Consider the following 14,928-nt stretch of genomic DNA (forward strand, 5'->3'; position numbering starts at 1 on the left):
TTTTGGGTGGTTGTTTGGTTTTTGGTTTTTGTTTTTTGGGTTTTTTTTTAAAGCACAAAAATTGGCACATTAAGAAAAGAAAGGTCTTTATGGAAAGCTAAATCAAAACCCAGAACCTCATTTAGCTTCTCCACTTCCAGACAAGGCAGAATTCAGGAACAAAGAGCAAGTGAGAAATAGAGAGCTTAGAAATTAAAAGAATAATATTTTCATTACCTTTTCTGCAAGCCAGCCTAGATGCCTAATCTCTCGACTTCCAGCAATCCCTGTTTTACCCAGCTGGTCTCTGACCTCTGCAATCACCCTGGGGATGAGCTCATTGACAGTGGAGTGGATGGCATTGAACCAGGCCTGGGCTGTAGCCGAATCCTTACTCCTGAGCACCACGGTGTGCTTGGCATCAGGCGAATGAACTTCAATAAGTCTAGAAAAATGGGGGTGGAAAAACATTATGTTTACTCAGATACTGTTAGGCAGCTAAATTTATTACTTCACTTAGTGTTAACAATGAGTTAAAAAGAAGGATACTAATATCAAGACCCAGCACTAAAAACTTACCTTTACAAAACCTGAATAGAGTAGGAACATCTTAACTTAAGCCAGGTCTGTACTGGCATTGTGGTAAAATCCTTAAGAAGGAGATTTGCCAGTGCTGATGCAACCCCACACCTAGCGTGTCAATAGGAGCTTCAAATACAAAGGCAAGAGGAGCATTCTTCCATTAACATTCACCAACACGGCAACCACCCCAAACTGCATGGGAGATGACTGCAGAGAAGCCAAGGATGTGCTGCCTTCTTTAGCTGGATATCACGGCATGCCCAGAGTTTCTGAGTGTGCTTATTTTACACATACAGAGCTAAATGAAAACCACCCGCATCCTAAATGGAGGAGTTTTCTTATGATTGCGCTGTGGTTTCAGTGACACCACTAAGCATCAACCAGAAGTCTTCTCCAGGAGTTACCAATGTCCTAAATGCTCCATTTAGATCCTGCCAACAGTGGCAGCAAGTGTTAACCACAACGGTATGATTGCTGCTGGCAGGCGTCTTTTACAGTTTTCCAAACTCCCGTGTAGAGAGATCCTTTTTTTCCTAAAAAAACCCATGCTTACTAGACCTTCCTGTGGGCTTCCACCCCACCACTGTGGTTTGAAAAGCACAGCCGAACACAGCTTTCAGGAATATGAATCCTGTCCATCATGGTTATGGGACCTGTGCCAACACCTTAGCTAACAACAGCAGCAACAAAAATGCTTTGAGAGGCAGCTGCAGCTATTTCAGCTCTGTTCTCAGTGAAGGTATTAGTTATTAGTGGGGCTTTGTGCACTCTTTATAGCTTTGTGGGCCACTTTTACTTGAACATTTGGTTAAATAACCCACTAAGTAATAGTCTGGTTTATCTTTATGTAGTGATTATAAAACTGAGCCCTGGTCATTGCCCATCACTCAACTCTGTATCACATTTGTGCTTTTTCATTATACATATACAGTGACTGACCCTGAATGTTACCCACACAGATTTGACCTGGGACCTGAGCCTAAGCACGTACTTCTGTCCTGTGTATTGCTGCCTGATCTCTGGGACACATAACAACTCCTTTTTGTAGCAGAAAAGTAATTAGTTCACGGGAATTTATTCAGGGTGAGGTTCAAGACAGCACTGTAATGCAAATATTTGTTATGCAATTACAAAATCCTGCAATTTGGAGCTTAACTAACTGTTAAGAGGTTTTAATTAATTAGTTAAACCAGAGCAGAATCCAGAACACAGAGCAACTCAATCTATGGAGCTAGCAGAGCGAGGACTGCTGGTCTCATGTTTGTCCATTTTGGGAAGGAGAGGTCTCCACGTAGACACTGCTCTAAAGATAGAAAAGGTCATAATTTTCCAAACTCAGCAGCTGAACTATTCAGGGTCCTAAATCACTGTTTGGATAGCTTAAAAAGTGGGTTGATTTTTCAGAAAGCACTGAGCCAACACTATAGTGCATGTTTCCTCAGTAAAGCTGCTGGAGCTCAGGACTGTCTGAAAATAAAGGCTCTTATTTAGCCGTTCCAGGATGCACCAAGGATTCAACCTCAGGTACTGAGAGGAAAATTCCTCGTCAGATGATGCAGATCTTGTGACTAAGAAAGGCTGTCTCCCCAACAGTCATGATTTAGCCATTTCTGTCCATTGACCATTAAGATCCTGCACATCTGTTTTCCCGCTGTATTCAGTGTTGGTACAGCCTCACCTTGGGCACTGTGTGCATTTTCGGGTCCCACCATTTAAGAAGGATGTGAAGGAACTTGAATGCATCCAGAGGAGGGCAACAAAGCCGGTGAAAGGGCTGGAAGGAATGTCCTGTGAGGAGTGGCTGAGGACTTTGGGCTTGTCTGGAGAAAAGGGGGCTGAGGGACAACCTCATTGCTCTCTCCAGCTTCCTGAGGAGGGGAAGTAGAGAGGGAGGTGCTGATCTCTTCTCCCTTGTACCCAGTGATAGGACACAGGGGAATGGTTCAAAGCTTCACCAGAGGAGGTTTAGACTGGACATAAGGAAGCATTTCATTTATTTCTTGAGAGGGTGGTCAAACACTGGAATAGGCTTCCTAGAGAGGTGGTTGATGCCCCAAGCCTGTCAGCATTTAAGAGGCATTTAACTTGAACATGCTTTAATTTGGTAAGCCCTGAATTGGTCAGACAGTTGGACTAGATGATCTAAATCCTACTAGATGTAGGACCCTTCCAACTGAAATAGTCTATTCTGTTTTAGCTAACACACCCTGGTCTGGCTTTCCATCAGAAGCACTGGTCTCCCACTGCCTTGAGTTTGAACTTGTTCCTGTAGGCAGCTATCAATGGAAGCAATCTATGCAGACCTGGATTTTCAAGGTACATTGTGGTCATCAGTGAAAGGTTGCTTATTATTTACAGAGGACTTTCGGCAGGAGATCTTGCAGCATTTTACAAATGAGGTCAATGACAGCATCCCCGTTTCACCACTAAAAGAGTGGAGAGGTGCATAATCCAGGCAAGGCAGGGAACAAGCCAGGAGCAGCACTCAGGATTTTCTACACTCTATCTACCATTTTGATACTTCTTTTAAATACAAAAATTATTTGGACAGGACAGCAGTATGGTGCTGTTTTTGAGAAATGTTAATGCACTGTATGGATTGTGTGAAACAAAGCTCTTCACAAAGCCTGTGGTTTCTATAAGGGAACTCCCACCTCCAAAGTCGCTGCGTATCATGCGGTAAACAAAGCACTGAACAAGGACTACAAAGACACAGAAGATTCTGCTGCTTTCTCAGTTGCAAAGGAACAACAGTAAACTTGTCTAATTTCTTTTTAAATTGTAGCAGGCTTTGGTTTCAAAATAAATTATTTAGAACTGAAAGAGCTTCCAAATGGCTACTTGCTCCCCTACAATTTGGAAAACACTTAAATTCTTACTTAAAGCAAGTGAGTTAACGTATAAACAAGTATTTTGCTTCCTGGGCCTTCATCAAAGTGTATTTCCCTTGACAGCAGCTATTTAAGTATTTTTGCAAGACTTCTGTCCCCTAAAATAATGAACATTTAGACAGCTCTTTACAATTCTGTTTAAGTGATTCTAAACTATGCATATTCTAATATATACACATTCTACTGTGATATCAATATATATATTCTAGTATACATATGCACACACACATACTGAACCACGCTTGCAAAAATGCTCTTAAAATATCATCCCTCAGTGACTTCTAATGGGGCTATTTTGGGCACTGCTTGTCAGTCCATCAAAGCTTGATGGTGATACAATAACAACTGCAGAAAGTCTACCTCGTTCCATGGGCTGAATGACAGGAAGATTGGACAATACATGGTACACCTCTCAAAACTGAGTTCGAAATGGGAATAAATGCTGCTTTGACAGTCTTGAAACTGAATCCTTTTATCCATGGCACTGGTCCAGAACAAGGAATATGTCTGCAAGAGTCATTCCTGTGCAGGCTGCTAGGTAGGATACTTTTTTTATACATACCTTAAGGCCAAAAGTCTAAATCTTCAAATGCCTGCAGTCTGCTACTGGCTATTTGCTATAATATCTGGGTACTAAACTATTTTTAAGAAACCAGGCTTACAGATTTCTGCTAAAGATCAAGGACTCCCATCTCTGCAGTCAGTTGGGATGGAGATACTAACAGAAACTTACAATCTTCCTGGAAACCCATGGGATCCAACTGCAATCAGATGTGGAAAGCGCTGCATCTCTATAAAATCCTCCTGTTTCTGTCTTTCAGCCTACGCTGCTTTGATTCACCAGTCCATTTGGATGATGCTTTTTGTGTAACAGCTGACTGAGGGCATTTCCATATTTTTTTGAAAAGCAAAAAAATACCAGTGACCTTAGTAAAGTCCAATACTAAAGCACTTAAATGTTTCCAGCAGTCCAGCCATTGTAGCTTTGATTTGTTCCTTGGCTAAACTGACCACCGCTTACTGACTTCTGTTTATCTGCAATTCAGTGATAAAGTTCCCTTAATTCCCCGCTGAATTGAAATATTTAGGGCAATGCCACAGCTGTGTTTATTCTCACACTCCACCACAGTTATGTAAATACTGCATATGGAGCTGTTTCTGATAAAGCCCATACCAACCCAAAGGAATTATACGTTAGCTCTAGATGGCTGCCAAGATGTGTGGCATCTCTCCAGCTTGGCAATGCATATGAATGATATCACATTTTCTCAGAGATCATTTGGCAAAACTTATAATAAAAGCGTAATTTTCTCTCTCCTTCTCAGAGTCCCATTGAGCCGAAGAGTGTTTCCAGCCTCCTCTTCCCCACTCAAAGAATACGGGGGTGACACAAGACCCGGTGCCTCCAAATGCCATAACATTGCACATAAGAAGCCAAAACTCCCTCCCTTGCTGCATCATCCAGAGCTTTTACTTTACAGAGGATCAGAAGAAGTTGAAATCAAATGTTCGATAGGCCATACTCATTCCATTTTTGATAAGGCCTCTTTCTGTAGGAGTGTTCGTTATCTAAGAAATACCTTTAATAAAATCTCTTGAAAGCACTTCTCCCCACCAGCATTGGCTCAGGACCAAATCAGACACTGATTTACACTTTGTGCCTTTTCCCGTGTCAGATTATGTACACAGTGACTGATTAAAGTGTGGAGTAAATCCCTTGAAGTTAATGATAAACTGGAGCCAGAGTTATTTGAGTCCATCACGCTACTTTGATTTTGCACCAGCATAGCCAGGAACAAAATGCTCTGCCACTGATGCTGCAAACTTAAAAAGGGATCGAGGGTCAAACTGCTCACACCATCTCCTCCATCATTGTCTGGATATGAGACAACGGTAAGTAATTTTGTTGATTTCTGAGTGTACAAACACAGGAGCCTTTCCAGCATAAGGGGAGATTTAGAGGAACACAAAGATTATATTTAAATAGTTGTAATAAAATAAGTTAAAAAATCCTATTAAGGTGCTTTTTCAATCCTGCATGTAGCATCAGGAGATGAACCAGGAATAAAATACATTGAAATTAAGCAATGGAAACTTTGGTTTTAGTCTGCAAGGAAAATATTCCATAAAGACTGTTAGGCTTGCAACAAATTCCCCAGCCTATACCGAAGAAGCATCTTCATTTGATGCACCTAAATGGAGGTGAAAGCAGTTCTACCAAGCAAGTGCTATTCGGTAATCAAGTGGAATTTTTCTATGTGAAAGTCTCAGTCCCCTCGCTGTCACAAGGGTACCTGCTTCATTAACAGTTACTTGCTGACTTTCAACTTACAGTGGTAAAAATGATGTAGATACTCGTTTCTTGGGAACTGGACTAGATTGATGTCCAATCGCAGGGTGCATATATCACTAATGAGCTGTCACAGTTGATTTCATTTCTATTTGCCGCCAGCTGGGCTTTAATAAAAGGGATATCAGTGGAGTTGCACCGCATACAAGTAAGGAAAGGATTTGGTTCTGTAACAGACTTGCTCACATCGCTGTGTGCCGATGCTGACTGACCTGCAGAGCACATCACATGCTGCCTTCTTTACCCAGAACAACTACAAAAGTAATTTAATAGTTTTTAAATGTGTATGGATGTTAAGGAGCAGAACTCCTCCCCTGCCTTCTACAAAAGACTTCTTATCTTTTTCTTTTTTAATTTTTTCTTTAATGCTGAATATTGGTAATGCAGGAATACATAGTCCAGTCATCTTCACAGTGTTCACAGAACCAAACTATGGCAAAAATGCTGTTTCAAGAGGCAGTGAGGTTAGTTACTTGGGGGGAAAAAAAAGAATTATTTCAGAGGCACGGTAGGAATTTGATTTAATCTTTAAAAGATGCTGCCTGAAACTTTAAGACGAGAAGAAGATGTTGTGATTGGTGCCGCCAATACATTGACCACAGCTCCCTGCAGCAACTCTTTCACAGCAAGAGGGAAAGTGTATTAATGCCAGGAAAAAAAAAAAAAAAAAAAGTGTTTCAGCCACAAAAGCTGCACCTCTAGTAAAGCCACAGCCAACCTCAAAGCGCCTTCTGCTGCAAGACAAACTTGCAGCTAGAGCTGTGTCTGGGCTAAGCAAAAAGCACTTGACTCTAGTTGGTAATAGTGGTAAATGACATCTTCAGATTGAGACGAAGGTGGTGAGTCTCTTGCTGCTGCGTAGATAAGAGATCATGGGCTTGGAGAAGAATTAGATGTCTTCTGAGAAGGAACACCACTGTTGCTGTTGCTGGTAGGTAGTGCTGTAGTAGGACCCAGGGGAAAGAAGGGGACATGATCTATCAGCATGGACAAAAAATAACAGGGAAACGGGACAAATGAGCAGGGCTGCTGACAGATCAGCTGTGTCTTGTGGATGAATTGTCACAGGAGAAAGTCTTGCTGTAAGAGACAAAAAGCAGGTTGACCTCATCTAGCAGGATGTGTCTCAATGTCTTATTATTTTATACATCTATTTTTTGGCTTCTGTGATCAAGAAGTCCAAGAGATCACTGCTTAGTTGCCACGTGAAGCAAAACAGAAGCTGGACTGTTCAACAACCATGATGACAAAACCACAGATTCCCTCTAGATCAACTATTGGCCTCTGAGTGCTAGAGAGAGACTGGTTAAAAGTTTGTTAATCAAAAATCTAGCTGAAAGTGTTCTGCCAGCCTCGGTTACTGCCACCTCCACACCACGCACATCCTTCCTCACCTGGGAGCCAGCCCCCTGGAGACACTGCCCACCTCTTCAAGGACAGCTGGCATGGGTCACCTCCCAGCACTTTCACTACTGTCAGTAAACTCCTCTTCCCATTGATCAGACTCAGAGATCAATGAAAAAGCTGTATGTAAGTGAGGAGAAGTAACACCTTCAGCATAACTCCCCCTGATTCCTACTACAGGAAAATAGAAATTTCCATCAGCAGAAATGCATGTGAAAGCTAGCAATGTCTGCCTGTACAACTTAAGCACTAAAGCCCAGCCTCAGCACCTACCAACACTGAGCTGGGGCACCTACGATAGCAGCCCACCACCCAAGGCTCATGCTGTGGCTGTAATTTGCAATTTGCTGCCGTACAAGTGACTACACAAGGTGCAGGAGGAAGCAGCTTTGGATACACCAGCTGGAAATCCTGCTTGTTGATTAACGGGCAGGTCAGGCCAGATCAAAGCTGTAAGACTGAAATCCAATTTGCAGACTGGCTGATAAGTGAGGGAAAGCCCAGCACTGATAACAGGACAACAGCCAGGCAGGAAAAAGGGTCTCGAGGTTGTCACTGGCTCCATGCCATAACACACAGACTGCGGGGACCAGGAGCATGGCAGGAAACTGAAACCCCTGCATATCAGCTTTCTTTGTTTGTCAGATCTCAGGGGTGTTAAAATTGCTCTCCAACATTATTTAGCAGCAGCTTGGATGTCAGCACTTACATACCTTTACATACAGATACACATAAAATATTATTAACTGTCTGCTCCCCTCTACCCTGCCCTGCAGCACTCACACTGCTCTTCCTTTCCTTTCAATCTGCAACACATTTCTTGGAACATTTATCTTTCTCCATCTCCTCAGTGCTTTGATTTTTCTATTTTGCAAAAATGTTCAATAAGTAAAGCCTGCTGTAGTTTTCACTTTCTTGGTTCATCACTTCATCTTGTTGATTGGCTTCTTTCTCCACCACCTTTTCTTTATTTGTCCTCCTCCCTTCCCTCCATGCATTTCTTAAGACAGTTTCTTCTTCTTGTTCCCCCTCCCCTGATGCATTTCCAGTTCCTTTGCTCTTATTTCTATTCCTCAGCTCAGTTCTCTACAGTTGAAGCTGGTTAGAAAAATAAAAAAGTCTTTGACTTTTTCAGAACTCCCCTAAATGAACCAGTGGCTGAAAAAAAATACCCCAAAATGCAACATAAAAACCCACCAGCATATCTTCTTATTCTACATTAACTCATTATTTAAATATTTTCACAGAAAAGAAAGACTGGTTAAAAGTTTGTTAATCAAAAATCTAGCTGCAAGTGTTCTGCCAGCCTCGGTTACTGTCACCTCCACACCACACACATCCTTCCTCACCACCCACTCTCCGTGACACATTTTATTCCTGTCAGGTCATATTCAGTCCCATTTATACACACACATACACAAAGTTTGATTTACACACATATCTGCATGCACGCACAGACATTTTTTGAGTGACACGTGCAGGAGCTTTGCCCATTCCCATTTGATATGTGCTGGAGATGGGAGGGACAGCAGGAGCTTGCCTGTCCAGCCCAGAAGGATGGGGAGGTGAGAAAGCCTCATGTCATTATGTCAGGGGAAAAGATGCGACTTGTTTTTCAAGAAAATGAGACATGACTAATCCCAGATTCACCAGGATCTGCACAGAGGTCAGTCACAACTTCCAGTTCTACACTGGTAGCTCAAACATCCCACAAGAAAACTCAGGGGTTTCCACTGTGTCCCCAACTCCTGGCACATTCCCCCAGCAATTAATTTAAACTGTTGCCCAGAGACTACAGCAGGTCCTTAGGACATTAGACAGCTATTTTTAACATGATTTAACGGAACAAAAATTAAACTTGAAGTAACCAGAAGTAAATGAACAACCAAAGTTCAGCCTAGTTTATTGATGTGTTTGTATGAATGAATACCCTTGAGGTTACTTTGCAGAAAAGGCCTCTGGGTTGTTTGGAAGGGTTTTCTTCCTTCAAAAAGCTTAGCTGGTGATTTGACTCAAAAGAGACCAAAACACTCCTCTCTACATCATGGACAGTCCTACAGAGGTGTTCCCAAGAAGACTGAGAAGAAACTGAGGCTAAGATATAAGTTCACACAACCCCAAGCAAAACTGATGACCTGTTTTGCTGGTGGGGAGTTTCACAAATGATGAAAATAACTAATCCTAATAATGAAAATGAACAAAATAAAATTCACCCTTTCTGCCTAGAGGCTTCAGAGCTCCAGCTCCTACAGGGTTGGAAAACTGCCCCTTATCAAGACAGATGACTGCAGCTTCCAAAAATGCACCAGCAATTGCAGAGCTGCCCAAAAAGCAGATGATTTAGATGACAGAGGATTGTCTGACAGCCCAGCCTGAACCAATTATTAATTCTAGCAGTCAATGATTTGCCCCAAAATTCCATTCTAAGAGATGAAATGCAATCTTAATGGGTCTCTCATCTGACAACCCTAGCCCTAAATGCGTTGTCCCTAGCTACCAAAGAGGGTCCCACAGCCATGCAACTCTTAGAGAGGACATGTTAATGTACCAAGTAGGAGGAGGAGGCCTTCCCTATCACCAGACATTCATCCATCCCACCTCTCTTCTCCCCCATACCCCAACTTTTTTCCTCTTCTACCCTCAGGATATTGAAGGGGACACTGCAAATGCCTTTTTAGATAAATCACCTAACTTCTCTCAGTTTGAAAAGAGAGAACAGTAGATAAATCTCAAGTACCGCCTACTTGGTCACCCCTTCCAGTAAAGAGCAGATTTTGGGGGCAGATTGGCAGTCACGGTACTATAAACAAACTATAATATGACAAGAAACATCCACCTTTCCACAAAAGGAGATTTGGATCCATAACGGTAAAATAATTGAGAGCTAAAGTTAAAAACCTTTGTTAACCTTGATCTTAAATTCACAACCCTTTGTGGGCAAGGGTGTAAAGGGCTTCAAGGTGGTAGATCACCGTTGTAACAGACTGTGCACGCTGCGATAGCATAGCTCAACAAGGTGGTTTAAGGATGAGGGGAGAGTCAACCAGAGTTTCACCCTGATTGTTGTCATTTTTGTTCTTTTCTGGATTTGAATTACATCCTTTCAAGTTGTTTTACTCTAATGTTGGATTGTTGATTTCTTCTCTGTTTTAAGAGTAATCTAAACAGATAATAAACGCGGCCCACTAGGAAAAAAAAACCAAAAACAAACCAAAAGTAACACACATTCTTGATATAAATCAGGACTTTTGATTCCAGCAGGCTCAATGTCTTCTTCAAAGGACTTATTGATATTTAAGTAGTAAAACATGTCTGTACCAATAATGATAATTAAGTGCTATACGCCTTTCATCCAGAGATCTCAAGCTGTAGCTCACAACACTGCAAATTAAGTATGATTTCTCTGTCTCATAGAGATTTTGTCTACAGCCAGAAAGCAGCTCAATAACAGCACAAATTCCTTGGGGAGGTGTGGAGGGGGATTTTTTGTACTGATAATGTGCCCATTAAAGTAACTTTACCTTTGCTCAGTTCCCTACACATACATAAGTAATTTCTCTTTCTTTTGTCCATCTACAACACCTGGTAACAGAAAAGGACCCAAGTTTCCTAAACCAAACACCAGTCCTGTTAAATCTGTACTGTCCATTAGGAAGGGAAGATTTCTACCTCCCTAGGAAGCCCCATAGAACCACTGGTGTCCACCTAGGGCTAACACAGCTCCACTGCGCTACAGCAGTGCCAGCATGGTGATGGAAATGGTTCATCACCTCTTTAACCCCGAGTGCAGGGCTCAGTCTTTGCCCAGCACCTCACCCCATCTCTGCTTCTACCAGTAGCCAGTGTCGTTGGCCGAGCTTAGTGTTATCAAACTACCTCTTAAGAGGCAAAAGGCAAAAAAAGAGATAAATGGGACCTATGCTTTACAGGAGCAGCCATAACTCATTCTTGGTACCAGGGTCACTCCCTGTGGCAGTGCCCTGCCCTCTGTGAGCCCCACACCAGGGATGTGACTTGGGGGACAAGCAGGGTAAACACCCAGGCTGCAAAGCTGCACACCTAAACCACACTGCTCTTCAAGAAGAATCCAACCTTTGCTTTGTATACCAGTGGCTGCTCGTGCCTGGAAACATCCAAGTATGGTCCTGTTTACCAAGCAGGAAACAGGCAGGGTGGAGGGATGAGCCAGCCCACACTTTCACCAACAAGACATCCAGACTCTTCTCCACTGCCTAATACTTGCCTCTCCGCCCCTTCGGTCCCCCTTAAATTATACCAACATGAGCTTGAAGAGGTGCAGGAGCTAAATGTCTTTCAGAATAGAATAGAATAGAATAGAATAGAATAGAATAGTTCAGTTGGAAGGGATCTACAATGACCTAGTCCGACTGCCTGACAATTCAGGGCTGACCAAGTTAAAGCATGTTATTAAGGGCATTGTCCAAATGCCTCTTAAACACTGACAGGCTTGGGGCATCAACCACCTCTCTAGGAAGCCTGTTCCAGTGTCTGACCACCCTCTCACTAAAGAAATGCTTCCCAATGTCCAGCCTGAACATGTAAAGTCTTGTAGTCCTTTTAAAGAAAAGTAGTTGTACTTTGGATCAGCAGTGAAACTGGGAGTGCTGGCAGGTCCCTAACTGAAAGGAGGGTGTAGAAAGTTGGGGGTTGGTCTGTTCAACCAAGTAACGCGTGATAGGACAAGAGGAAATGGCCTCAAGTTGTGCCAAGGGAAGTTTAGATTGGATGTTAGGAAGAATTTCTTTTCTGAAAGGGTTCTCAGGCATTGGAATAGGTTGCCCAGGGCAGTGGTGGAGTCGCCATCCCTGGAGGTATTTAAGAGTTGTGTAGACATAGTGCTAAGGGACATGGTTTAGTCAGGGACTGGTCAGTGTTAGGTGAATGCCTGGACGTCTTTTCCAGTCTAGGTAATTCTGTGATTCAGGTCCCAAACCACACGTGGTCATCTTTTGTAGAGTTTTACTGAAAAGGCATGGAGTTTCCTCATTACCTATATAAATAATCAATCATCAGCCTCAGAGCTGAAAATGCATCAGAAAAACATTCAGGAAGTCAATTTTTGGACACTGCTGTCCTATACTAGTGTCACAGATCCCTGATGTCTACTTAAAGATGTTTGTCTTTTCAAACGTTCTTCTGCTAATTTCTTATGTTTGTTGTCAGCATTCATGGCTCAAATATACTTTGGTGCAAGGACTAGTTTTTACTATGTCATATTAAATCTGGTTGAAACTCAGTTTTTATTTTAGATACATTTCAACTTTTGATTTCATGCCTTATTGTAATAAAAGTAAATATATCCATATTCACCAGAATTTGTTTTATATTTACGATTTTGAAATGCCATTTCAGAATCACAAAGGGATATTTCATGCTTACATGCTTATACACCAATTACAATTCAAGATGTTAAATATCACTGACCCTGTTACTGTGCATTACTGACATGTTATTAAATAATGTAAGAAATTTTTTAAAATAATAATGTGTGCAAAAGGAACCATTTGGGGAGCGACAGCTTTGCAATAAATCTTGAAAATACTTCTTTCAGTGAATCAGTACTTCCCAATGAAAAAAAAAAAAAGGCATTTTAATCAAAGTAATGAAGCAGCTTAAGTCTATAGCTGTCTTTGGAGTAAACAGGTCTCGGTCTGTCTTGCAACTCCCTGTCAACCTGGGAAGCTCAGGTAATTTACAGATGCAGCTCAGAGCCCAGAATGAATGGATGGCCAGTTCCTCTGCCACCTTTAAAATATACCTGCTCAATTTTACCTTCTGACTGTAATTCTCATTCAAGCCCTGAAAAGGACAACAGATAAGGGAAGTTCCTTATCTGTTTCTCTGCGTGTCCTCGGTGTGATGCCTATGAACTGCATCTGTAGTTGCTGCGGTGCTGCCACTGCGTGTAGCTGGCAGCCGGCACCACGCTGCTGGGAATCTGTCTATCTGTCTTGGCTCATTTTTCCTACTTTCAAAACCAAAGCAAACCTTTCCCATCAGAGGGACAAATTCTGCCAATGAGCAACTCAATCCTTAGGACTGGATCCCTGGCTGAAGTTCGCTGTTAAGGATCACACTGCTCTGGACTCCTGCCACAGGAAAAATGGTGATCTGTGCACGCTAAGTGCTGGCAGGATCAGGCCCACACCTCCTGGGTTTGGCTGAATGAAGTGCAAGCAGGATATTAGGGTGATTTCAAAAGCAGATGAGAAAACCTTTTCATTCCATGCAGCATGGCCTCATTCCTCCAGGGAATGTCATGTCTCCTGTGCTATGTACATAAGTACCTTTGTATTATGTCCCGAGACTTTAAAAGCACCAACAGAACAAAGTTCACCTCAGAGACCTATTTCCTATTTTATTTCCCTCCTGTTCCTTAATATCATCACCAGAAATTGATGGAAAGCTTTTTTATACTGCAGAAAGATTTACTGCTTATTGGTATTACTAGCTGTGACCATTCCCATATATCACCTAATTGGGAGGGGATGCTCCTCTGTGAGGACTGACATTAACCTTTAACGCTGCCACCAAGAAGGACAGCTTTCAGTGAAAACACAGGCAAGTAACAGATTTAAGTAGCAATTATTCTAACCTAATTTCTTCCAACCTAAAATATAACAATGGCCCCTGTGTCTAGAGAAGAATGACATAGATGCCACTAAGATGCTCTGCATCTTTTCTCCTGTTGCCATGTTTGTACTATTAACACAATTTTCCTACACAGTAAGCTTGGCATTGGTTTGTATTAAGGACCTTCTCCTTGGTATCTTGCAGCTTTTTTAATCAGGTGACAGAGAAGACAACTCCCTACCTCCTTCTGAGTGAACATTCAGTCAGGTTAGGTGAAGGAGACACCTGAGAATCGCTGGCTCTAAAAGCACCAAACTTCACTCCTGCTCTGAAATAACAGGCTCACCAAACCACCTGAGAATAGACACAAACTTAGGAGTATCTTAACTGGGGCCAGTCTTCAAGGAGAAGCTGAAATCCTATGCAGGGCTACCAGCTCTAGTGGGAAAACCATATGTGTAACTTCCTCCATGCCCATTAAACCCACATTTCACCCCAGCTTTCTAAGAACTGGAGATGATTCAGTGCCAACAAGCAGGTATTTCCTTCTGGGTTCTTTAACACAGGTAATCTTCTCATGCTGATCATCAAACCACTTCAGCCTGCTCCTGCAACCCTGCTATGACACGATCTCCAGCCTACACTGGAGAAACATCTGCACTAGAAAACTCATGCTTTCTATGTCCACGCTTGGTCTTAGATGAAAATTAGCTCAGCTATAGTCCAAAGGAGCCCTTTTATGGCCAGCATCTGCTTTGGCAGCCTGCCAGCAGTGCTCTTCTAAAGCCATCCAGCAAAGTGACACCATCGGTTATAAGGTCTATATGTGTCAGGTCACTGGGTTATGAAACAGAAGTGTCATAAGTATGTAAGGACATGGTTTGGGCTCAGCTGTGAATGAAGATCAAATTAATCAGAATAGGTTGCTGCATTGTAATAGTATTCCTACTGGGAAATCATCAGTTCCAGTATTCAGAATTGTTAAAAAAAACATGATATAGGTAAAGATGTGAATCAATGGGATGCTACTACTACACTGCAGCTAGCAAGATGGTAAGATACTATGTGCTTGGATGGAAAAATCCAGCTTAGACTGTACCCTGCACTGTGTTGGGCTACAGTGAAAAT

General features: G+C 42.2%; 1 protein-coding gene across 1 annotated transcript in view; it reads right to left on the minus strand.

The window, feature by feature from the left end:
* Positions 1-216: 216 nt before the first annotated feature.
* The window catches only part of LOC104524351 (beta-1-syntrophin), a gene marked incomplete at its 3' end in the record, with an annotated part of 16,449 nt that continues 1,737 nt past the window's right edge, over positions 217-14,928 (minus strand). Inside the window, exon 2 of the mRNA XM_010167191.2 lies at positions 217-424. Within this exon, the coding sequence (XP_010165493.2) occupies positions 217-424 (208 nt within the window). The remainder of the gene's footprint in view (positions 425-14,928) is intronic.

Source organism: Antrostomus carolinensis, unplaced genomic scaffold (assembly GCF_000700745.2).
Source record: "Antrostomus carolinensis isolate BGI_N321 unplaced genomic scaffold, ASM70074v2 scaffold16774, whole genome shotgun sequence".
In the NCBI taxonomy this organism is placed as follows: Eukaryota; Metazoa; Chordata; class Aves; order Caprimulgiformes; family Caprimulgidae; genus Antrostomus; species Antrostomus carolinensis.